This window comes from Melospiza melodia, chromosome 9, assembly GCF_035770615.1.
Source record: "Melospiza melodia melodia isolate bMelMel2 chromosome 9, bMelMel2.pri, whole genome shotgun sequence".
Classification (NCBI taxonomy): Eukaryota; Metazoa; Chordata; class Aves; order Passeriformes; family Passerellidae; genus Melospiza; species Melospiza melodia.
Genome location: NC_086202.1, coordinates 8,000,144 through 8,027,063, shown reverse-complemented (window position 1 = coordinate 8,027,063; position 26,920 = coordinate 8,000,144). Strand labels below are relative to the sequence as shown.

The window sequence follows — 26,920 nt, the reverse complement described above, 5'->3', positions numbered from 1 at the left end:
TGCTCTGTACTCACAGGAGAGACTCTTACAAAGAAAGGGAAATTGAAATATCTTCCCTCTGCTCCTTGCCAAACTGTATCTCTGTGGTGGTGTTTGAGGGTCCCCAGGATGAGTAAGAGATGAGAATCTTGACTTCATGTTTCAGAAGGCTGATTTATTATTTCATGATATGATATTATATGATATTATAATTATATACTAAAACTACATTGAAGACAGAGAAAGGAGACATCAGAAAGCTAGAAAGGAATGAATAATAAAATCTTGTGACGGACCAGAGGGTCCGACACAGCTGGACCATGATTGGTCACCAAGTAAAAACAATCCTCATGGAACCAAAGATGCACTGTTTGTAAGCAACCTCCAAACCACATTCCACAGCCATCAGATAGTTATTGTTTACATTTCTTTTCTGAGGCTTCTCAGCTTCTCAGGAGAAAAATCCTAGGGAAAGGATTTTCACAGAATATGTCAGTGACATATCACCACTGGCATTTATTAGGACACGAGTTTCTATTTCACTGAAAAGAAACAATGGTGGAAGTCTTGGTCACCATTTTGAAAGATAAATTTTTCAAAATGAAAACTCCTGTTAGGTGATTGGAATGCTTCAGTTTCTTTTGGACAGGGAGGTTTGTCCCAGGAAACACACGTTTCACTTGAAAGGCAATTTCTTAGCTAGTTCATGTACATCACTAAAATGATCCAATGTTTCAGCAAACAGATAATCAGAAATAATGAAAACTTCCAGACCAGCACTCAGATAATGAACCAACAGAGAAAGGGCTCAACCTCATACAAAATGACACAGCATTCTTATTGCTTTATTGTGGGAATAGTGAATTTCTCAAGGAAAAAAAAAAAACCTCTGCTTGAGGAAGAGGGACTAAACCACATTCAAAGACATGTGTAGTCTCTTCTGGATTCCAAAGATGATGCCTGGGCCAGAAGAGTGCTGGCTCGAGCTGCACAGCCTGCTGGCACCACTCCTGTGCCTGTCCAGGTGAGGGGATCTCTGTACAGCTGCTCTGCTCTCAGCTGGACTTCTCACAACACCTCAGGTGCATTCAGGAAAAAATAGAAGCCAGCGTGGTACTTTATAAAAATTAAGGTCTGACTAAACTGGAGACTTTTCAAAGTCTGCATCAGTTCATTTACCAGCTGCCTTGGGGAGAATTCACTGATAAATGCCCTAAAGGAAGGCATTTAATGCCACTGCACAGTTACAGTTTTGCCCAAAATTTAGAAATAACAGGTGCCTGCACAACTGGTTTTCTGGAGAGACAACATGGATCTTAAACACAGTGTGTTACCATGCAGCCAGAACCCAACAGAAAGAACTAGAGAGAGTACAAATCAGGCAATCATGATACTGAATACAAAACCTGGGCACTGCTTAAAACATAAATGGCAATTACTAGGATATATTATTGCGTTACTCCTTTATTGGGCCCCAAAGAAAAGAATTTCATGTCTTTTGACAGAATCTTGAAAGCCCTGAACTATCCAAGGCATCAACACCTCACTTCTAGTCAGTGTTATCTACTTGTCCCCTGTTTCTGTGCTGCTCTACATCTGTCCCAGTCACTTTGCTTTAGAGTTCACATGCCATTTATCAAGCTGTCATATGAAATAAAACAATAACAAAACCAAACACCACTCATTTCATTTGTCTGCAAAGTGATTTACAGGTATTTGTTATTAGATTTCCTGCTGAATGAATGAAGATCCCAAACTTAGTGCACTGTGTATTTCTAGCAGCAGCCAAGGAATAGGATTGATTAAATTATAAATTATGATTACTCTACTGCATTTGAATTTTAAAAATTTAGAATAAAAATAGAGTCACTGAATTGGTTCTTCAAGAAAATAGCTACAATTTCAGGTAACACATATACAGTGAAAGAAATATATTACTAATATAAATGAGGTACATAAGTACTATGGACCCAACTAATACTGAAAAAAAATAATTATTTAGTATTTTTCCCATCTGATTTTGACTGCTGTGCACTACAGTAGAGTGTAACAATTGTCAGGTTCATGTTATTCAAGATGTTAACCCTTGTATTCAGACACATTTGATTTTCCTTGAAATCATCCAAGCAAAGCTGTCAGTAAGTTTTCATTTGTGTGAAGTAATAGACACTGGAAAATGGCATGTCAGCATTAATGCAGACATTCTAGGATAGAAGGCTTCCTTTCACATTACACCAAGCAATCAAACCTGATCTATTTGCAGTCTACTGAATTCCCTCCAACTTGCCTTGTTTTAAGGAAAGTCTCCTCTAGTGATGTACTTGAAAGTAATCATGGGAAGCTGAAAGCAGTATAGGATATGAAATAGATGCATAGTGTGAATCAGAGACTCTCCTAAAAGAATTTGTATTTTAAAAAATCCTTTCAAAAAATGGCAAAGCTTTTGAAAAAAATTATGTGTGTATTAGCCAGCAGGAGAAACCTGGAAGTAATCTGAAATACTTTACACTAATTAAAATTAACTCTCTGGTGCCAGCAAGATACTTTTCTGTATCTAAGTCAACTTTTGCACAAAGTTAAAGCAGCAACAGGCAAATCCTTGAAGACAGAGGATGCTTCATTGATTTTTAAAAAATTGATTAGTTCTGAACATGTAACGTAAGCTGTTCTCATTTTTATTTGTCTGTTTGGAGAGTTTTGCACTAAAACAACCTGAAACTCTATACTACACATTTCTGCAAGTTCACAGAAGAACAAGATGTACCATAGCAGTGCCTACAGATTTCAAAGCAGTGCACTCTAAGCTGTTGAGAGCAGGAGCTCTCTAGCTGTGTACTGGCAAACCAGTTTGTCAGCAGGACACAAATATGATTAAAAACCCCAATAATCTCATCACAAGTCACACAAAATGTTGTTTTATAATCTTTGCTACCTATGGAAGTGTGGAAGCCAAGAAGTAATTCCAGTAGAGAGCATGGCTGTGGGGAAGTGGCTGTCCAGCTCTCTGGCTTGCTAAGTATCAGACAAGGTTAACCTGACATTGTCGAGGGCCATTCTGGCACCTGGAGTCAGGCATGAGGCAAGTGCCACTCTGCTACACAGGTGTGCCACCTCTGGAGAGCCAGGTCCAGATTCCTCTATGCTCTGGCATGCTTGGAAAAAAAATGTCAGTACTGTCCAAGGTCCCTGTGCCTTGCAGCTCCTTGTCAATTTTGCCCCCCTAATATCAATTTTCACATCATTCCTCTGTCTCAGAAGGATTCTCTTGGTGCCTGAAGTCCCTCATAAATTTGTATGTTGCTTTTTAAGTCTTCTAAGCCGTTTTACAGGTTCCTTAAATTCTTCCTTAGCTGATTAGGCCTGTGCATTTTCAGTTGCAAATCTACAATTATAGTGGAAAAGCATTACTTCCCAGACAGAGAGGAACAATAACAAATAAAGTCTCTCATTTTCCCTTTGTCTAAGGGTTTGATTACATGTTCTCAGGCAAATCAGATATCCTGAGATTCACTGGACTCATCCAGTGAGCACAAACATTATCCATCTTTGTCTTTCCATAGCACTTTATAATCCCAGGATCTCAAAGCCAGGTAGCAAGAGAACATACACAGTTTCTCCCTGAAGGAAAACCACCCAGTGTCACAAGGAAAGCTGCAACCATTTTGATTTACAAAACCACACTGAGTGCTGAGTACAATCCAGCAGTCAGAGAAAGAAACCCCCAAAGATTAACAAAACTTAACTACCAGTGGCAGAGATTAATATCAGTAATTTACAAATTACCTTTTAAAAGTGTTAAAACCCAACAGCAAGCCAACTTAACTTGCCTCCCAAACTTCCTTTATGCTCTATCTTTCCCTTTAATTTGCTTCCTGTGTCTTTTATAATGGTTTCCTGAGGTTCTGATCACAGTATCATTGTGGCATCAGTCTACTGGAAGCATAATCCTGGAGATACTCCTTTTAAAGGATAATTTAATTGAATTCTTAAATAGGAGAAGAAAATTAATTTCCTCTGACTTCATCCTCTTTTGAATACTTAAACTTGCACAATCATACATTAAAGAAATAGACTCTATCAACTTTGAAACCACAGGATTTATCACTTAAATACTATTCTGGTGCTTGTCAAAGCAAAATTTAAAAAAAAATCTTTTAAAAAATCTAGTCACTGGGGAAAAGTCATTTTTCCACATTGAAATGTCTAAGTGTCTCTTCCCATCTGTAGTAACAGGCACTTAATGAAGAGGAAAAAAACCGACACAGAAATTCTCAACATAGTTCACTTTTCTAAATGCAAATAAAAATAAAAACACCAAAAGACTGCATTATGTTAGTTTCAATCAAATGTTGATGAGCCTGGAAAAGTGAGAGGCTTCAGGAATGAGATGGCAACTTACTGCTGGAGGCACACAGCTCTCTGGGGCTGGAGGACATCGGCTGAGCACACATCTGACACAGACAGTCCCTTCCATTAAAGGTAACCCGATCTCCTGGTGGAAACGGACGCCTGGAAAGTTCAAGAGAAAAATGTATTTTTGCAAAGGTTATGCCAGAGATTTTCCTCTGTTCCCCATGCCTTGATTTTTCTGCCCTCCTCCAGCGCAATCAATATTTTACAGAAACTCAGGCCAAATAGTTTCTGCAATGTGGCCTTGGCAAAGCCAGGCACTGGAAGAAATCCAATCCATGGAGGCAAGCAGAGCAGAGGTTAGACTTGCCTTGTATTTTCATTTTAAAAAGATTATCAAACATATTTTATCTGAATAGCGGAGACAGTGAAATCTGCTAAGACACAACACCTACATTTATGATGGTCTCAGCTTGATGTTGTGGATAGCAAATGATACAGAAGAGAACTCAAAGAATTAGAACTGTTCTTGAGGTTGGTGAAGGAATGTGGAGCTAGTCACTCATAAATGTTAAGAATGTGTGTTAGGCAGAAGTTGACATTGCTGTTAACTCTTATTTGGTGCCTAAATCAGAGGATGAACAACATTTAATAGCTCCAAATCTTTAATAAGGAGTGTTAACTGCTGAGTGCAGACCCCCACCTCACTCCAAAACTGCTCAGCAAATCTACTGCTGATTTCAACAGAGCAAAATGTTACAGGCGTGGTTTCCTTTCCACTGCCATCTCTAAGTGGGCCAAAAATAAATCAGCAGAAATACTGAATTTCATTAATCTATTTCAAAGACTCATCTTTTGTTCATTCAACATAAAAAGATTGATGCAAGTCAATGTACAGAAAATTGTTGTCATGTTTCACACTGTCCCTGGGAAATAAAACTGCAATGTATACATTGTATGATTATCAAAATGCAGGAAACGCACACCCTATTTAAAACAGAAAACAATCAAAATTCTTTCAATAGAAAAGGGCTTGAAAAATGTACCAGGCTAAAGGACAGAGTACTTCAACTACTTATCAGAGATAGGAGTTTAAAATGTCACCTTTCTCTGATGCACAGAGCCTAAGCTAACTCCTTATTTGCTGCAGAACTGAAGACTGGTTCTCTTACTGGGGACAAGAAAGAGTATTTGGGAAGAGGGGGAATCCCAGTAATCCCAAAGCCACATGCTCTTACTTTGGACTGTCCTCAGAGCTCAAATGCAGCATCCAGAATTTTGCTGCACTTCATTTCTCCCACCAAGCTGGGCTGATCACCTGAACTCACATCATTATCTCAGTGTGTAAGCCTGATAATTAATTCTTTCAGACATGAGACTAACTGTCTGAGAACAGGGAACTACATGTCATAAAAAAGCCATGTCCCCCATATAAATGAGAGGCATTTTCAAGACTTTTAAAGTCAGATCCACAGCAGATCTATAATGAAATAAATGCGTTCTCAAGAGAAATCTGTCTTGAGACTCGGTTCTGATGGCAACACCTCTCCTTGTGTTTTCCTTGAACTGGGCTCCTGCCATGTTGTGTGAAGGGATCACTTACTTGCAGACAGTGCAGGCAAAGCAGCTTGGATGGTAAGTTTTCCCCAGAGCTGTCACCACCTCGCCCTCCACGAACTCCCCGCAGCCGTTGCAGCGGGTGCCGTACATGCGCTGGTAGTCCAAGGTGCACAGATATTCTCCATTCTTTATAAAAAAGCCTCCTTGTGCCAGGTCACAGCCACACACTGGAATCAAAAAACAAGCCACACAGATTAGAAAAATATCACTGCTAAGGATGTCAGCTGCTCAATTGTATCAGTACAAGGGTGAAGAGCCAGTCAAGGATTTCTGTGACTTGGCAGTTTTTCCTCTGTGAAATGCCTATTCACTCAAACCAGAACACATCACAACCAGGTGCCTGCTTTGCTTTGAGAAAATATTCAGAGTCCTGCATTGGCATTTCTGGTCAATCCAAAGACAGAAATCAATTCTACCTCTAACAGCCAAATCCCATTAAGAGAAAGTGCCATGGGAGATTGAATTTCACACAGTGCCTTTAGCTTGGGTGGAACAAAGAACTCAAAACTACCTATTTAGTGTTCCCCTGTACCACCAAAAATTTATACCCAGCTCCTCCCAGGCACTTTGGTTTCTGGCCCTCCTCCTGCTCCTCTGTATATTGCTGTATCTGTGTAATTCAGTAAGAGAAACCACTCTTCACAGCACTCTAGCATGTTAACTTAACTCTCCAAGGAATGCCATCTCATCCCCCTTCATCAGATTCAAGTATCTTCTGATCAAATATCAGAAATATTCAATATCAGGGATTCTGAGTATTAAGGAAAAATAAATAAGCAGTACACCAGGTCCTTGCAGTTACACAGTCCTTGAAATATTAAAATATGAAATACAGAAGATTATCAGGGGGAGTGGGTTCAATTCCTCTTTCTGCCACAAGTCCCAAGCACATTATTGTGTACTCAATATTCATCCTCAGTGCTGTTATAATGGGCTAGTATCTTACTAGCTACCTGCCTTGAAAATTAAAATTGCAAGGCATTTGGGGCAGGAATTGTAAATTTCCTTTGTCTGTTGCCCAGCCCTGGAGGTCTAATGACTGCTACTGTAACAATAATTAATAGAAAAACAATAAACAGAACTCAAATGCAGCTTAGAAGGAAAGCAGTATCAGGACCAGCCTTTTTCCAGTTTCACATTTCTGCATAGACAGTGATAATATTCCATGTGCAAACAAATTACATTTCATGGTGACATTAAATCCACAAGCAGCCAAAACTCAATTATGAGTGACTGAGGAGAATTACAAAGAACTACTGTTAAGGCTCTGTTAAAATGCTGCAGAAGGTTCCAAAATGGTTTTTTTAGGTAAACATCCAGAAAAAAAATTCAGTCCTTATTTTCTTCTACTGATCTCTGTTTTGTTTAAAATATTATTTTCAAATTAACAGTAAAATATCCTGTTAGGCAGAATGTACAGGCAACCTCTACACCACAATTTCCTACTGGAGGTCCAGTGGAAAACCTACTTACAATAAGTTTGCTTCTCTAAGTTACTTTGGGCAGATCCTTACCATTAAATCATGTAGAAATGGAGAATTCTACTTTAATGTTTAAAAGATGCTAAACTTCGTGAAGTGCTATGGAGTACTCACATGTCTGTGTGATTATTTAAATCCTAGTTTGTAATTCACCTTGTGGCTTTAACATCCAAGTATATCTATTTTTCAGCCTCAAGCTGAAGATGCTCAGTGTGCAGCTGGATCTGCCTCAGGAGCTGCATGTATGAACTCTCATGCTCTTTGGTATGAATTTTACCAAAAGAGTCATTTTTTGAAGAACTCATTTGGTCTCTGCGGCCCCCTTTACCTGCCTAGGCAAGGCTCTGGATGATCAAATGTAACTTTGAATACCACCTCTGTTCTAGCTGCTTCTGAAAACCCAGCTTCAGCATCATAAAGAAGTGGCAGATGACTGTTAGCAAAAATTACTACAGAATTGGAAGGAAAGAGTTCATGCATTCACAGTTATTAGGCTCTACCCCAGGGATTCAAGCCTATCAATGAAAATGGGGGCTTAATATTTCACAAGTCTTTTACAGACAGCAATTGTCAGAAAGAATCTCTTTCTACTGCCCTTTTCCTCATGAAGTCTTCTTTCTACCCAATCTCTAACTCATTCTGCAAATAATTCAGAATATCTGAGTTAAATCCTCCCACCCTGGCCAGCCATGAATTTGGAATCAAGCAGAGGTGCTCATGATGGGAGCCCCCAGCAGATCCATCATCTCTGGCATACACACACCAATCTGCAAGAATTACAAACAAGCCCTGGCTACTCCACATTGCAAGGGATTTTTGCAGTCAATTTAGCACATGTGTCCCTATCACTAATCACAGCTTTAAGCTACATGGGAAAAACAAGGGTCACCCAGGCTGTTAACAGCCATGGTTGGAAAAATGTGATTCCAGCCGGCTGCTTTCACTTTGAGTCAGAGATCAAATCAGAAAGGACAAACGTGGCTGTGCCACACTCCATGTACAGTGTGGTTTGTAACAGGGAAGGGATTTGAACGGCTCTTTTTTCTTCTTTTTGCAACTGTGCAGAAGTCCTGGCTCTGACAATGTATCCCCTCAAGCTGACACATACTGCCTTAGCACACATATTTATGACCACTATAGAAAAAACACAAAAAAGAAGGGAGGAATTGCAATTGTCTTTTATTAAAAAGAAAGCCCATATGCCCACCACTGTTCATGCCTCGAGCAGCAGAGGCAGTGAAGAGAAATCAGCTGTGAACTCTACATATGTACAGCTCATTCTGATGGTGTGATCTATGCAACTGCTGTGGTACACATAGCATGTCATCAAAGAAAAAATTATACCTAAATGATGGCAGTTAACTGTAAACACAAAACTATTTTATTCCTATACGGATGGGAAAAATGAAAGAATTACTTTGTGTAGCCAATAGTGATGCACATATCATGTCTGAGAAGGCAAAAAGCAAGAGGCATTCTGTAAACATCCATCACAGAGATACAGTTCTACAAAAGAAAAGCATTTCCCCAAGATCCTTCCTGCTCAGTAACATGGGAGAAATTCTGTTTCTCATGACCAAAACCCTCCTTCTGAAACAGGAGACTCTGGGGAGCATTTCTGTTCCCTAAGGTACCACAAGCATAGAGACAAAAAAAAAAAAAAAACAAAAAACAAACCAGCATTTTTCTTTAAATGAAAAAAGAAACCATTACCTTCAAAAGCTATTGGAGGAACTCAGCTTTTCTCTCTGTATATCAAAGAATTTCATATTCCAAACAAACTATCCTGCCTCTCTTATGAATGGAATAAGCTGGAGCACAGTTCTACCTCCCACTGCAAGGAAAACACCCACCCACCAGCTTTTTCTGTCTTCAGCTACTCTCTGGAGCTCCTGTTTTGCATCCTTGGAGCACAAAAAGCTTGGAGATACTGCCAGGGCTGCTGTCAGCTCCCAGAGCTCCAGGGTCTGCCATGGAAATCTGGGCTGGGCAGGAGCAATCCAGCTGCCTGTGGATCCAGGGACCTGGGCCATTCTTAAGGTGAGTCACTTCAAGTTTTAATGGTGATGACAAAAAAAATGAAGAGATCAGAGTTTTTCAAAGAGAACAAAAGCAGGATTTTATCCTACTGAGCATTATTTAGGATCTCCATAGCCTTGCTGTCAGGGAGAGTTGAACTCCATGTTAATGTTAAGTAAAAATTGTTCCAGCACTGAAGGAAAAACCCCACACAGGAGAGTCTGTGAATCTGGGCTCTCAGTCTGCAGAAGTGAATGCTATTCATTAAGAAAATTCTAATGATCTACTTTGTTACTGTGCATTAAATAAGGTGCAAATTCAATTTCCTGTTGGGGTTTTATTTCCTTCTTGTATTTTTCAGCTTCATGGAATAATGGTGCTGTTTTCAAGCAGGGAAATAGTCATGCAACAGTTATTCTTAGGACATAAGGGATCTCTTGTTTGAAGGTAGAAAGGAATTTGGAAATGTTTCAGTTTATCACCTACATCCAAAAAAATACACAGGGAAAATCTGTTTCTTTTTTCTTTTCCACATAAGAGTTTAACAAATCCCATATTGATGAAAGCAAGGTTCAAGTTCTTATTAGCGTTTAAAGTTTCTGCATTTCAAATTAACCAAGTCTCCTTCTGCCTTTTACTCCTCTTACCAACACTTTTCTTGATGGCATTATTCATTTAAAGAATGAATATTCATCCAAGCATCATCAGAAAAGCAGACAGAACAGTAAATCTCAGAAGCTGTGCTGCAGCTCTACCCTGGCAGGGAGATTGCAAGGCACCAGTAAGAAATGCATCCAGCAGTTTGCAAAAGATGTAACAGAGATCCCAGTGACCATTTGTCACACTCCTGTCACTGGAGATTTTTTTCTGTCATCCACTGATGAGAGATGCATTTTGATTGAAGTTATTTTATGTCCAGTGGTTCTGGAATCTCTTCTCATTTCAGCAGATTGACAAAAGAAACTTGCTGCTAAGTCAAAGTACATGACCATGGAACAAATACAGGTGACCTTAAAATCTGCTTTTATGATGCTTGGCATCGGGTAGAGGAAAGCTTTAGCAGCTGAAACACCTCCTGAGCAAAAGACAAGATTTTATTTCTCCCTTCTTCTCCTAAATTGGTCAGAGATCCCCTTGGGAAGCATCCTCCAGCCTCCAGTCAGGCCTTTCTCCTCTTCCCATGGAAATCCCTGATGCTCCACCTCAGCTATCTCAGAAATCCCTGCCTGCACCCCCCTGAGTGCTGCTGTAACCATGTCACAGGCAGCTCTCAGTGGGACACCTGACTGAAACCCCTGGGCATTCAATGCAAGCATTCACTCAGCTGAAACCAAAGTGAATTCTGAGTCTCAGATGAGCTCAGTTTTAACTTGGTCAGCTTCCCAACCAATGCCATGACCCTGCCTTCAGTCTCCAGCACTGCAGACACAAATAATGCAGCACTGGGAGTTGCTCCTGTCTGATTTTCAGTCTTTCTAGCAATCCAGCAGCCAGCAGCTCATACCTGAGCTCAACAGCAAGCAAACAGCAGCTGTATGTGGTGCAGCAACGTGACAGCTTCCCCACTGCCCCACTGAAATATCAGTGGTTTTTGCACCAGGATGGAAACAATGGCAGGAATCATTCAACCATTTAAAATACCTTTCACATTAAGCACGAGGTGGAGATCAAAGTCATTTACAGGTCTGTGGGAAATGAACCTTGGAGAAAAGGCAATCAGTGGAAAAATGTCAAAGCTTAGCCTCGGATGGCTTGACTGTAACTATCTAGAGGAAACATCTCTCTAATAAGATTTTAAATAAGCAAACCAGGAGTTTAAGGATAGAACAAAGCCAAACCTCATCCAAGAAAAGCAAATGAAGGATGCACTGACCACAAAGCCAAGAAACTTTCTGTATTTTTGTAAGGATGCTCTGCCCTGCTCATCAGGCACCTGTTAATCATCCTGCTGCTCCTCTACTTCCAAAGGGATCCTGGAGCTTTTTAAAATCTGACATGGCATCTGTCAGCATTCATCAGCATCAGCCAAGTAGTGCAATTAATTTCATTTCCTGTCAAATGTTTGGTCTCTGAAGAGACCTCAAGCCCAAAACTAAGATTGGTACCAATCACTTGTCATTAATAGTATTCTAACCCCAAGAGAAAAGTAAGGATCCACTTCAGAATGGGAAGAAGCTGAACCTGAAGTGAAATGCCAGAAGAACACTGCAAGAAGAACAGTCTTCAAGACCCAGCAGCTAAGATATGTAAATGCAGAAATGGCAATTAGTCTCACAGCTGCACAGAGGTTTGATTTCACATCAAGCTGAATGCATGAATTTCCATCTGAACTCCATTCCCTGCCATGGGAGAAACTTTGACCTCTGTTAGCTTCCTTGAAAGAACAGACTCCCATTTCCACCTGGATCTTGGTGATTCAGAGCTTCAAGTGACCTCATATAATTTCATGATGCTCAGGAAGGAGCACGTTCTACCCACATTATCACATCCACACATCAGTTTCTGTTCCAGAAGAATTTGTGAAAATGCAGAGATCTTTTCAAACAGTGCATTGGACATCTACTACAAGAATGGCCTCATATTTAAACTTTCCCTGACACTGAACTATTTATAGCCTGTTTGCAGCCTCCTCCTGCTGCCACTGAAGGAATCTGATGACAGATCAAAGGTCAAAGAACTAATGATTTAAAACACATTCCAACCTGTTGATATAGTGTCTGCTTACATGACCCTGACTTCTTCCCAGTTCTTCAAGGGAGGAAGATTCGGTTCAAAGTCAAAGGATTACAGAGCATCCCAAAATCTAAACTGAGGAAGCCTCCCCACCCCCGGTCAGGCTCACTGAACTGCAGATGATGTAGCCTTGAAAAGTCATCACACAAGAAACCCAGACCTGTGCCTGGAACCTGAACATACCACTGAGGATTCTGCAAGTTAAGCTCCAGAGACATCTAACTGAAGAGAGGAAAATAACCACATTTATTTCATAATTAAGAAACTGCTTTATGCTGATTTATAACAATGTCTTAATAAAGCTTAATGGTTTTTTCCTGTGGAATATTCTAGGTTTGTGGAATGCTTCCTGGATGCCAAGACTTGGCTTTGCCTTATAATTAGCAAGATTATTAGCAGGTAATTGCCTTTTGATATTTGATGTCACTGTAGCATGTGAAATACTGATACACAGTGAAACATTTCCACCTGACCTTTATTCCACATAATTGCAGATATCCCATGCCTGGAAGTGGTCAAGGCCAGCCTGGACAGGGCTTTGAGCAACCTGTTCTAGTGATGTGGCAAGCTGGCCCACAGCAGAGGGGCTGGACTGTCATGATTTTAAAGTCCCTCCCACCCCAAACCATTCCATGGTTCTGTGATAGTGAGGACTAAAAAAAATAGGGACACCATCCATATTTTATGGCAGGATTGCTTAATTATGAGATTAAATTTTTGTTTAGTCTACATTTCTATAAAAAAATCTAAGTTTTACAATTCATATATAACATCACAAATCTACTATTTGAAACACTCCTACCACAAACACTACACTATCTTGCTAAGATAATTCAGCCAATCTCTACATGCACCAAAATCGAGCTATGTAAACTTTTACATTGTTACTATGACAGCTTAAAGCTTTTTCTTTAAGCAATACAGTGTACTCAAACCAGCTTTTCCCTCTAACCCAAAAGATGAATCACAGGCTTAATAATAAAGCCTTATTATAGCAATTTTGCTAGCCTCCAAGTTTCCTCTGCTAGTACATGCAATAGGGTAAAGTGAACTGTAATCAACTGACAATGGCAGAAAATGATCATTTGTATCAGATCACAATTTAAATTGCGATATTAAAATCTCTGCTCATGCACATTGTAATTTAGGGCCTGATCTCACACACATTTACATATGGAACAGTACTCACTATTGCAGTGAGTAGTCTTAGTTTTTGCAGAAGAGTTATTCATGTACATAGATGCTTACAAGAAAAACTTTTACTTCTTCATAAGCCACTAATTAATTCTTGTTAATGGTAATGTTTATTTCAGACAAACTCAATGATGTCTCCAGCTCAACCTCCTCATCTAACCTTCCCTCCTCTCAGCCTACTGCTTCCATTGCCTCATAAAGATTAACAATGTGGACTGGTAAGAGTAATGCACTCCTGCTAAAACAGACCTTAAAGCTCATTTATTACACCGGGAGGTAATGCAGAATCCTACTGAATTTGCATTTTTAACACAAACCAGTGTAATTCCCTGGCAAGGTAAAGGACTTTGTCATGAAACAGCCAAAGACAACTGCTCTGAATGCTGTTCCTGGAGCGGCACTGCTAAATGTCTCTTATCCCTCCTCTGTCCATCATTCCCCTGTTAACTCCAGCTCCCAGTCAGCTGCTGCCTGCCTGAAATTCTTTGCCTATCAGGAGGATGGCAGAGCTCACCTTCCTGGGGACAGCCACACCATTTTCAGCCTTTTTGTTTTCCTATCAGCTCTTGTCAGGAGCCACAAATAGAAGCAGCCGGCAGATAGGACCCAGCAGCTGGAGACACAGGGCTCTCCAAGGCAAACCCCAGCCAGCTCCATCTTATCTGGGGCCACGGGAACACGTCAGTCAGTGCAGGTTTTACTGGTCATCTCTGGCAGGAAGCAGCTCCTCTGTTCTTAGAAAGATCCCAGAGATGGACAGAGCTCCTGGGGAGGGAGGGCGGCTGCCTGCTCTCGTTACGTGACGCACGAGCCTGTCCTGAGCTGGCTGATGCTCATGGAGATGGAAGTCACCGTGCTCCTGCAGTGCCACTGCCACCACTGACACGCATGCCAAGCACTCATGGAGTGCCTAAGAGCCTTTGACACAGCCTAGGGGAGCAGCACTACGAGCACATCCTACACACTTAACAGTATGATGTAAAAGCGAAGTTGAGAGCGTGGACGTCAATAATAAAAAGGAATGTCAGACAGAGCAAAGAACAGGATCACACAAACTCTGTGACTCTATGACAGCCTTATCAAGAAATGGATTTTTCCCACATCTTCTAAGTCTGTGGGTGAAAGTTCAAACACTTTCAGCAGGTATGAAAACAGACAAGTGTGAGCTTGTTCAAGTCTTTCATGATGGGAGTTGCAGTCTCAAGTTTAGTATACAAAGTTTAATATACAAAAAATAAAGATAACTAAGCCACCTGTGGATGCAGCTGATACATCCTGGTCCCAGTATGTGTTGGTTTTGCTGCATAACACACTTTATAAACTGAGGGGGGTCTAACTCCACCTGCTGTAGAGTTGCAGTCATGTCATATTAAAAACCCATCAGACTAAGAGGGAAGAAAATCACTTATTTGAACAGCTGTGTCCCACTTGTATAAACCATATGGTCAGACAACATGCAATGTGAGTAAATAACTATGTGGCTTAAACAGAAACTGCACTCAAATAACAATAAACAAGATCTGCAGCTCAGGTAAAACATTCAGAACAGAACTTGGAGTAACCTCCTATACACAACCCTTTCCTTTCTCCTTGTGAAGACAAATGAACTCTAAAAAGATAACACTCAGATAACAAACCCAACTAATAAGGCACAGACTGAATGAACAGCATGAGAAAAGTCTCTAACATTCAGCTCTGGCCCTTCTCAGTTCCAACTGGATTTACTTTCCTCCATTTCCTTAACAAGCTAATGGTACAAATCATAGTTTCATTTCCCCCAGCAAGAATTATTTCTACAGCTCTCCCTTCTCTGATGATCTCCATGCAAGCACTCATAAGGTCAATATTATCACAGAATCTTAAACTGTCATCGTAAACAGAAGCTACAATAAGTTTAGACATTCCTCTAGGGAAGGAAAGAACAAAACCAGAAAAAGTATACTAGTAAATCCAGTCTTGCAACAGAATAGTCAAAGCACAAAAGCAGCTTATGAGTAAGTAACTAAAACACAAGTGAAAGAAGAAAGTAGACCTCACCCCTCCTAAAAAAAGCAAGATTAATATGGTGCATTCATCAGGACAACAATTCCAAAGCCCTGCTCCATCTGCCCCCTTATTTATCAGGAGTTCCTAAGGGCTCTGTTTGCTGCCTGGCCTGAATTACCATTGTCCTTTGTGCCTCAAAGGGTCTCAGGTGGCCTGATGCTGAAAATATCCTAATCCAGTATCTTCTGTAAATTGAGACCACTACTCAGTATGGACAGGAACAAGAAAATAAACAAATAGTTGCTGGTTTTGAACTGCTCAAGGATTATATGGCATCAAGTACTGCCTGAAATACAGCAGCTGTAATAGAGAGACAGAGATATGCATTTCCCCAAGCATTCCAGAAATAGGGCAGACAGAGCTCCACGGTGCCCTCTAGGATGCCACTCCAGACTGGCACAGACAAAATATGTTAATATCTAGGTGAAAGGTAAGCATTTTTTAAGTTATCAAGCTGTATCTAACTAAAAACCACAGTTAATAAACAATTTCTTAGATTCCAGACACTGATTTTTCAGCATACAAATAACTCAAGTGACCTTTTAAAGAAAACCATTAATAACATAGGAAAACAACTAGTTCTATTTTCTGCTATATTCCATATATTCAGGAAGCGGAAGAACAGAGCAACCACACAAGTATTCCACCCACATTTGGAACATAAAAATATAACTGAAACTCAGGAACTGGGCTGGAGACACTATTCAAAGTCTGAATCTGAAGTATACAAGCTAGATATGGACTTTCAGAAAAGATAACTTGGGTTTAATAGAAATGAAAAACTACATGGTATTGGTTCCGCTGCTGTGCTTTACTTGCCCAGTCACTCGGATTTATTCCAGCACCTTTCTCCATGTTTGCCACCAGCTCTGCCACATTCACCTGGAGCCTGAATCCCTTTCTATGCTGTATCTACCCTGTGCTGAGCTGGGACTGACTGTGGCAGACAGTGGTTGCACATGGACCTGGGCATTTCTCCTTATTCTCACCTTTCATCCCACGTTTTGTGGTTACTCAATTCAGCCAACTCTGCATTGTTGCTCATTAAACAGAAACTCCATGAAGGAGCCAGGGTTGCCTCCTGCTCCGTGGCACCCATCTTCAAAGGCAATGAATTCACAAAGCATAGTTTTACAATTATTTAATGCTTCGTTAAACCTCTGTTTTGTAAAAAAACACAGTGAGTCTTTGTTGTGGTCACAGAGGGCTCAGTGGCATGAGCTGGAGGTGCCAAGAGCCCCTCAGGTCCTCCCTCTGTGGGATGGGCAGCACTACTCCCATTCCCAAGGCAGCTCCATGGCACAGAGCCTTAGAACACCTTTGCAGAACATTTCTGGTGGGTTTTTGAAAGCAGGTACTTTCAGCAGTAAATTGAGTACAAAGGACCTTAATTTTCATAACTATCCCTAATGAAAAAGAGTCATTGCTATCAAGAGTTTTAAAAAATTCCAGATCCTTGAAAAAGCACTTAGGCCAAAAACTACAAAAAGATAGAATTTTCCTAAGTATCACCACCTTTCTTTACCCTTCCCACCTTCAAAACCTTCGGGTACTGAACAAAGAGAATATTTTTAATGGGATGTTGGCAGGAAGCACAACCTCCCATCAGTGGTCCAAGGCACATTTGCACAAATGGAGTCATTTCTAACAGATGAATATCCAGGTTTTACCTTTGCAGGTGAAGCATTTGATGTGGAAGTGTCTGGCTTGAACTCGGAGCACTTCACCTTTACAGGGCTCCCCACACTTGTGGCAGTGGATGACTGGCTTCTCAGAGGGGTGGTGGGGCTCCTGAGGATGGGCCACTGTAAAGAAAACAAACAAAAAATATTTCAACCCAAACAAGGAGTATTTTCTCCTATCCGAAACTCTGTGTTCCCAGACACTTTACACCGTGTATCTGGCCACATTTTATGCTCATCTGAAGAGTTACCACCATTTAATTTCAATATAGTCTTTTCATAAATCAGTAATTTAAGACATTCACATCAGCTGCTGCTTCTTTCCATTGAGGCTGCTACAGAAGGATGAGGAGAAACTCCCTCCACAGTGTCAGTGCCACTGCCATTTTCTTTCCAAGAACACAAGTGTGTGCAAACCATTGGATGAGCACACAAGGAAAGCACAAATTAATTTAATCCAAGAAGGTACATAACCCAAGCAAAAAGGATGGAAGAAAAGCAATTCCAAATCAAGTTCTGGGAAACCAGATGAACCAGATAGTCTGTATGCAAATGGCTACACTAAAAATAAACTACAAACATCTCCTTTTTGCTACAGCAGATACCTAATGCAGGGAAAGCACTCCTGACAAGAAAAGAAGCCAATATTATTTGTCTCTAATCCCATCAATTCTAGCAGAAATTACTCTCTGCATGCAAATTAGAGATACTATGAATAGGCAGAAACTACCCATGTATTTGCAATATTGTCAGGGAGACATAATTCCAGGCACTGGTAATCACCTAACCACCCAGAGCAGAGCTTGGATAGGAACAGGAAAAGTTTGTGGATTTCATTGTTGTAATAAAAGTTTAATTGCTGCACATTTGGCTTCTGTAAAACATGTTTAACTTTCTCTTCAGATGTGGCAGCTTGGGGCTCTAACAGAAGTGCACGGGTGTAAGCTGGAGCAAGATTTCATCTCAACTGAGCTGTTTGAAGTGGAAAGCATTACCCAGAATGTTCCCAAACAAACCTATGTTCCTTCAATTCTCCCTCCCACATCCCATTCTAGCAGTAGGAAGCCTTTCTCCTCGTAATATTGTTCTCAAACTAGTGGTGCTCATCAGAACATTTCAGAGAAAACACGCCTCTGCCCACGCCTCTGTCTTTATACCACTCCTGTCCTACTTTTCCTGGCCTGCACAGGACTGAGTGCTGATACATCACTCTCACTGTCACTGGAAAACATCTTCAGAATTTTCTCGAGATCTTTTCCTTTCCTGATCACTTCCTGGCATCACCCCAGCCAGGACTATGCTGTTTTTCAGGTTACTGCTTATGCAGCAATATAACAGATACCTTGCTCATTTTACTGCACCAGATTCCTCCCCTTCTTCAGTGGATTTCTAAGGGAAAAGCTCCATGAAGTCTTTTTATATAATTCTCCCTTATAAATGCCTTACCGAAGAAATGCTGCTATCACTTTGCATTACATAAATACAAGATTAATAATAAAAAAGCTGAATATGTGATTAGGGGAGTAACAGAATCAAGAATAGAGAATAAAAAAATATTCTAAGCAATTTCTGTTATAAGTCCAGCCAGCCTAATATGGTAACCATTATGCTTTTCTTCCTATCACCACTCATATCTCCAACCCCAAACTTCAAAGAAAATGGTTGAATTCTTCTACTCAAGCTCAATGTTTTTAATACCTTTTTTTCTGGTAGCCTCACTTAAACTATTTCCCCTGAGCACTTATTCAGCCCATCCTGGAGAACAGAATTCAGCGGGTAATGCCAACCAGTATTTCAATTAGCAGCTCCAGTGGAGTAAAAGCTCACTGAATGCCTTACCTTGAGTGAACCTCATCTAATAGTCTGCACTGCAATACTGTTTCTGGACTGGAAGTTATTATTACAAACAAAACTATTCACTGGCAACCAAGGAAATACATAGGAAAGAAGGAAAGAAAGAAAGAAGGAAAGAAAGAATGAATAAAAGACAAACATAGGGAAGAGTGTTAACTAATTAAATTATTATGAGCAAAATTCCCTATCAGACCCATACAGCCTGAGATGGGCCTGATGAAAGTTGAAGTTAATAGTGTGGGCTTTTAAAGTTGCTCACAAGAGGAAATGGATAAAGAATTTGGGAAAATGCTCTCTAAGGTTTATTTGGTGCAATGTTAAATCTGTACCTGCAATATTCTGCTTATTCCATCTCACATGTGTAGGACACTCTGACATTCTGCACACCAGGTTCCAGATCTTCTGGTATTGATCTGAAACACAAGCCTCTGCTCTTTACAGCAGAGTAAATAACTATTTTCAAGGCTGGTCCAATGATGCAGCTTCTTTCCAGTTCTGCCTTTAAAGCCATTTAAATGAATACAAATACTGTTAGTTGCTATTTCCAGACTGATCTCTTAAGTGAAGCTAATTAAGGTGCTTGTCTTACTGGCCTCCATTTAGCATTGTAGGTCAAAATTGAATAATTGACTTTCACCCTCCTGCAAGGAATTGCCTGTAAGCTTTTTCCTTTGGATGCACGCAACACACACAAGGCTGTTCACTGGCAGAGGTGACCTTTCACAGTCACCAGTGAGGACACAACAGGGAATTAAAGAAAAAACAAAGAGAAATACCTTTACAAGCAGTTTATTGGTATGTTTCTGACTCAAGTCCAGTCAGCTCACTGGACATGTCAGTTTTAAGCTGCTCTGGGTCTGAAAAGGTCAGAGTCAGGAGCTGGGTTCATCTCCTGGCAGGAATTTCCCACCTTGAGAGAGTCCCTATTTCAGGCTCTGCTGCACCAACCCTCCCCAACACAACTGCAGGGTATCTTCTCAGGCATCCCAGACTGCACATGATGTAATAAGGCAACCTCTAGATCGTGTCTGAGACAATTACAACAGACTCCAGACAGTATAATCACTGACAGGACATGGATTTAGAATCTGGATAACCCAGATTCCAACCCCTGCTCCACAACAGGTATCTGGGCTCTTTGGATGATGTCCCCTAACCCAAAAGGAATAAAGCCATGCAGTTAAGTTCAGCTAAGTCATTGAGCCTGGGACCTAAAATTAAAATTAAGTTACCTGAATGTTTTAATTTCTCTGTGTCTTCAGTAACTGTAACTCAGGTTAAGTATTTGCCAGCTCCAGTTTAAGGATGGGAACTGAAACCTGTCTCATCACAAAGCTGTCATATCCCAGTTCAGACCAACTAGCATGACAAGGTGCATGGGTGCTTTTGTGCTGGGCACTGCCTGAAGACTTTTATTTTTTATTAATGAATAAAATCTCTGGTCAGAGATACACAAATAAGAACTTGTCAAGACAAGCTAGGCTGAGACTTTTATTCAAGACCAGCTTAAATGAATAATCAATGAATAATCAATGCTTTCTTAAACTCATTTAGGCTTCAAATAAGACAAATCAATGTCCCATTAAATATCCAATTTACCCAGAGTAACACATACACTGACTGGGACAACTAGGAAGTCTGGAATACATAATTTAAGTCAGGACGAAATAAAAAGAACAGAAAAGAATCAATAGCACCTTCAGTTGTGAGGAAAACAGTCTTTGTCACTGGAGTTTTGCTTTGTGCTAACAACACCATTATTTTTGTCATTCCTTATGTTTCCTTGTGAAACAAGCAATGTTGATTTCATTACATTTTGCAACTGCACTATATGGATGGAAATTCAAAGCAGCTCCCACAGCTTGAGAGTACTTGTTACTGCATTTTATCTAAACATCTCAAAATAATCCCAGACCTGCAAAGAAATAATTAAAAACAAAAAGAGACAGAAAAGACCACAACACAATGTTCATATGAGAAACCAAAGCCATTTTCTGTGCAAAATTAAAGACTTAATTTACTGTGCAAAGTTGAAGACTCTTCGGCTGGGGTGCTTTCTTTACAGCAGATCATTGTCTGAGGGTTTAAAAACAATTATTTTTTGTTGCATCAGCTAGAAATTGGACCTCAGTATTTGTAACAAACCTTTCTGAAATGGAAATTACAGCAACTAGCTCAAGAGTAAGCAGCTGAAAAAAGAAATAGAGAAAACAATGAAAATAAATACTGCAGCCTTCTTTATTGATGATTCTCCCTCTGAACACAGAACTGTTAGGAAATCAAAGGCTCAAGCTAAGGGATTGTAAGCTGCAGATTCTTGCTGGCAAGAGTCCATGGATCTGCTGCAAGCCAGGAAGTACCTTGGCTTTTAACTGGAAGTCAGAAAAGCTTCTGGGAAACACCTTGCTATGGGAATGCTGCAAGGTGGAGTCAAAGAAAGTTATTTTTAGTTCAGTTCTACTCAAAAAAAAAAGCTTCCTCTTCATTTAAAGGTAATGATGATATGAGCTACTGCTCTTTTTAAAAGTGAATTTTTATCCTTTTTCCATTTGCATGGATACCTCTACAAATAAACCTGAAGCTGTGCTCAGCCAACCCTACCCATGTTGTAGCATATGTAACTTCAAGCTTTATGCCAGGATACAGAATCTCTGTGCCTTTTAGCTCCACAACCTCTGGGCTCTGTTGCACAGCACTGAGAAAAGGCTGTGCTCACTGCAGCAAGGGCAAGGGGATTCTCAGAATGTCACAGAATTTTCATTTATATCTCAGGAGTGGCCTGACACAGGCAGCATGTTCTCTGAAATGCTGATTTTCAGCTACTGTGTTTTCTTGGCTGGAGACTGAATTAAGGAGAAAAAAAATAAAGCACAGATGTAATGGTGTGAAACTACTTCAAGTTCTTTGCCTGTTTTAAAATTTCCTCACTTCTTTCTGCTTCTAGCAATAAAAGTAAAGGACTGTGCTTGAGATTGCCACGGCAGTAAATGCAACCAAAGCTTTCTACAGACAACTCTCTCTCTGCTGCCCATCTCTGTGTTACCTGACATGGCTTTGGAGATTTTGTCACAGCACATGTCACAGCTGAGGTGGCCATGACACACAGAGTGTCACCATACAATGCCAGAAAGCTTCAACCCATACAGAGCATCACCAGGCCACTTCAGCAGGCTGCAAGCACTGGCCCTTCTTGTTCTTCAGCCCAACCTTTTATCCCCTCCTGTTGATGCACTGCCCCTGTGTGCCCTCTGCTCCCTGTGGTGGCTGCTCAGTGCCCTGGGCACTCCCTGGCTCGTTGCTGTCAGTGCTGCTCACAGCTGTGCCCCTTGGGGATGAGGGTCCCACATCCCCACTCCAAATTACCACAAACTGTGCCCCCACAGGCTCTGGTTTCTTAACTAATTTAGTTCAAAACTTGAAGGTTTAAAACCAAAATTCCTTCGTTGTTTGATGGTGCCAAGCAGCTCCACTGTTGATGCAGCTGGGCAGCCCCTGGCTTGGGACAGGACAGAGGGAGGCTGGTGGGCACTGTGCACAGGATGACAAGCTGGGAACAAATATTTTCTGAGCTGAAAGATGCTGGAGACATCAGAGAATCAAGTTCAAGAAAGCAATCTGCCTTATCACTTCTCCTCCATGCTCTATTGTAAAGAGAGAAGTAATTTTCTCCCATCTTTTGTGTTTCTTTCAGAGATAAGAGCCTGTAACCCCGGTTTGTAAAGCCTGTCTGTCTATACCCCATAGAGTCTCCAAGGAATTACTCTTTTGTAAAAGCACAGTGGAGACTAAGGAGGTACTGAAATATCTATTTAAAAGAAGGGGTGAAAATGCAGTGTCATTTTGCTTATCTGCAGACTCAGTTCTTGAATCTCAAATCTGTAAGAATCCTATCAGGAAAGGTGACCAAGCAGTGCCTGAGAGGGAAATCAAACCTCCCAGCTGCCAGGGACTGATAAAGATATTACTGCAGTCTTCAGCCACAGGTATCTGACAGGGATCTTCAGGAATTCCAGGAAATCCTGGAAGGAGGCACTCCCATGAAGAGATACCAGGGAGCTGCTTGCCTACACATGTATGAGAAAGCCTAAGGGGAAATCCTGGACTGCAGCTAGCTCATACTACTCATTCAAATCAGATCTGAAGAAGCATTATAAAGATCTTTCTTCCTGCAAATTTATCTGTATCACTCCTACAGTGTGCCAATTTGTCTCAAAACTATTTGTGCTGTCTACAGATATCCAGAATACCTATTTTTAAAACAAGGTGGAAAAAATAATCTCTAACTTGGTCGCTTTTTGCCACAGTTTTAAAATGTTTTCTCACATTTTCCATAAAGTAGTATTATTTTTCCTTACAATTCATCTGCTGCTGAAAACAGCAGATGCAGAAGGGACCATGGCAGTGCAGCAGCTCCTTTGGCAGAATCAGTGCCCTGGTGGTGGTGAGGTGTGGCACTCAAACCCACAGGAGAGCACAGTGGGCTGGCCAGTGCACCCAGTACGAAATACTTTCATATTTTTAGATATACATAACCTATGGATAGAGCTGAAGCAGCTAAAAGAATTAAATACAAATATTTAGAGATACAAGTGCCAGGCAATAACCCAAAATATTAACAACTGTAATGTGAAATCAATGAGAGACAACTCTTATGGTATTTCCAAATGAAAATAAAAAGCTTTATGCCATGCACCCAAATGTGAAGAAAGGTGAGGAAATAATGACCTTTAAAAATACAGCACCGAAAAAAAAAATCACAATTATTTCAAAGTTTCAGAACACAAGAGCAAGCATGCTTATTTTCTCTCTCTTTTTCCTGCTGTTTCCTATCCTCCTCCCATGCCTCTTTTTCTAGCTCAAGCTTTGATAATGCAATTAACTCCCCACAGAACAGCATACAAGATCAGGCCCTAAGGCCTCAGCCCTATAAAGATTTATGCATATGAATGGTTCAGTATTAAGTGAAATATTTAACACCAGCACCTGCTTGATCCTATCTGAAAAAAGATCACCTTCTCCAACACCGACAAAATAAAACAATGTAACTGTGATGGTTTTGCTATTAAAAGAAATGTGTTTGGTGGATCCAGTTTTCCAAGCCTTTGATAGTAGTTGAGAGATAAAATTAGGATGTGTTTATGTTGGGTTTATATCCTTATCTGGACACTGGTGATTTCACCACAGTTTCTGACAGTTTATAGCTTTAGTGCATAATTTTCAGAGTTTCCCAGTGAAAACTCTGGGAACATTCCCATGAATGTGGCATGAACAGGAAGCTCGGGATACCCAACTTTACTTTGGAGCCACCGGGAGCCTGAGAGGTTTCTCAGTTTGCCACCTGGAAACTGTGAACACATCAGTGCTAACCCAGCTCTGCAGCTCAGGGAGATTGCAGCAGCTCCACTGATGCTCTCCTCACCACAAAAGCACCAGAGCCTCTTCAGAAGAGTTTGTCATTCTCTAAAACAGCAGCAAGGAGGAGCTTCTGCCATGTCTGTCCACACATGTTTGCCTTTGATCACTCGGCAGGTGAATAAAAGCACATTCTGGAGCATCATCTATGCTTAGCAGGAACAAAAGCACCTGACAAAATTATTATGTTTGTATTTGCTTAAGGAAAATTATAATCCTTTCAAAGATGAGTCAAGAACAGCTTCTTAACTGAATATGGTCAGCTGTTGTTTTAAGCTTAGAGAGAAAAAGCAATGGGGAGTTTTATAAGTATTTTCAGTAATGAAAAGGCACTAACCTTGCAATGAAGTATGCAGCAAACTAAGACATGCTGAGAAACAGATGATGATCAAACAAATGTTGACTGAGCCAAGCCAGTCTTTGAATCAAAACCTGCATTCCTGCATTACTCAACATGATTGTTAACAGATGGATTGCTGATTAGTGGTTAGCAAGCCAAAGGGGAGAGGCGCAAAGTGAATTAATTCTGCCATATTTCTACAGTAGTACAGAGTAATTTTTCACAAGACAGATCGCCATAAAAATTGGGTGATAAAGAGACAGTGAATCCAGACTGTCTTATCTGATGTTCTGGCAATGCCCTTCTGGATCTTCATCACATCCACCGAGGTTCTCTGCACTTGGTTCCACAACCAGCTTACTGAGGGTCAAGACAATCAACTCACCCTTTGAAACTCCTTGCTGAAGGGCTGGAAGATCAGGCTAAACATTTGCTTCTCATACCAAACATCTGCAAGTCTCTAACAGTAGTAACTGTTGATAAGCCTTGTAAGTGGCAAAAAAATGAGCTACGCCTTCAACACACCTGACACAAGAAGATCATTCACTATTCCAAAAGAGTGATATTTTTCTAACATAGGATGGAGGTAATCAGAAATTCAAGAGCTCCTCAGCATACTCTGAGCAGCCATCTCATACATATCACTTGATGTCTCTATCTTTAAAAAATATCACAGAATAGTCTGAGGTGAAAAGGACCCACAAGGATCATCAAGACCAGTATCAAAACCTTACTCACAACAATGAATACACACAAGTGTCAAATTATTCAGTGCAAGTCCTGAAGGATCCTCAAGGCTACAGGAAAGCCAGTTGCTGAAGTTAGCAGGAAAAACAATTGCTTTTTCCAGACAGCATGGAAATTCTGGCTTACTGATGAGTGGTGGTTTCCCATAATAGCACTGAAATGTCTATCAGGCCTCTCAGCTACCCAAACAGCATCCCACGTGGGGATTCTGGCAATAAACTCATCACAGTTCCCCTCTGCATCCTCGTCAGAGGCTGCATGAGCATTCCATGCAGTAAAATGAATTAAATTTCCTTCTGAAGTAAGTCAATATAAAAATGCTAATTTTAATAATCAATTCTCCCACTGTTTACTCTGAGATTATCTGAGGAAGAACACTGACCTACATAGGCCAGTTGTCTCCCAGATGCTTTCAAAGCAGAATCTGTGGTAAAATCTCCTCTCAGTTACCACCAGGAATCCCCCCAAGGGTTTTTTCACAAGACCCTTGCAGGGACCTGTCCTCAGCCAACCCCTTTAAACCACAGAATCACTGTGCCCTGTGCTAAGAAATTCTCCTTCAATCAAGGACCTTGTAAATGCCCATCATTCAGAACCACCCTCACTTGTGGCATTTCTGAGCTACACAGCCTCAAACTAAAACTAGACACCACAGAAATGAGCAACATAAATCTTCCCAGGGCTCCTGATTCCCAGGGTAGCTGGCCACGTACAGAGCTGATAAACCAGACATTTCAGAAGCCCTGCCCTGTGCTCATTTGCACCCAGACCACTCAAAAACATTGCAGCATAGAACTCAGTTTCTATTAAAAAATAGAAAAAAAAATAACGGTGCTCCTAAAGACCATCAGGTATTAACGTTAGATGGTAAATGGACTATCACAGGGAAAGCACTGACCAACACCCTGAACACAGCCTGCTCCTCTGGCTGGCACCTCCACTGCTGGATAGCAAGCAGACACCCTCAAATCCATCAAATCCTGTTTTGAGGTGCCTTTGGAGAAAAGAAAATACAAATGCAACTGCTTCTTTGAACAAACAAGTAATTCATTGACTCTTGTTCGATCCAGCAGCAATGAAAACTACCACTCAATGTTCTGCAAGGCTTCATTTCTATTTGGATCACTTCTTTAATTTGGTATAATTTTAAGATACTGCTTCTTAACCAGATCCTGAACTGAAACAGAGCTCCACAATACTGCCCTGTAGATTACAGTGATGTATGATGCTGAAATGGTACCAACAGCAGTGGGAATTAGGGAGTTACCCACCCTTTTGAGAGTGTTTACAGAACCTGTTTTTCTCTTGTATAGCATAAGAACACCAACATTTCACTTCTGAACAGCTGATATTAATTATAGATCATGTACATAATTGATTGACACAAGGCTTTATCATTTCTGGGTTTATAGCCCTTTATGAACAGTGCATATAAAATACAGAATTATTTCTCTAGTTGTCTC

At 40.6% G+C, this 26,920-nt stretch overlaps 1 protein-coding gene across 13 annotated transcripts in view; it reads right to left on the bottom strand.

Annotated features, from left to right (window-relative positions):
- ABLIM1 (actin binding LIM protein 1) overlaps positions 1-26,920 on the bottom strand; it is a 190,111-nt gene that overhangs the window by 81,415 nt on the left and 81,776 nt on the right. For all 13 annotated transcript variants that reach the window (XM_063163149.1, XM_063163161.1, XM_063163151.1 and 10 more), the window contains exons 2-4: positions 17,093-17,227; positions 5,933-6,116; positions 4,379-4,488 (exon numbers count right to left, since the gene is read on the bottom strand). In XM_063163149.1, the coding sequence (XP_063019219.1) occupies positions 4,379-4,488; positions 5,933-6,116; positions 17,093-17,227 (429 nt within the window). The remainder of the gene's footprint in view (positions 1-4,378; positions 4,489-5,932; positions 6,117-17,092; positions 17,228-26,920) is intronic.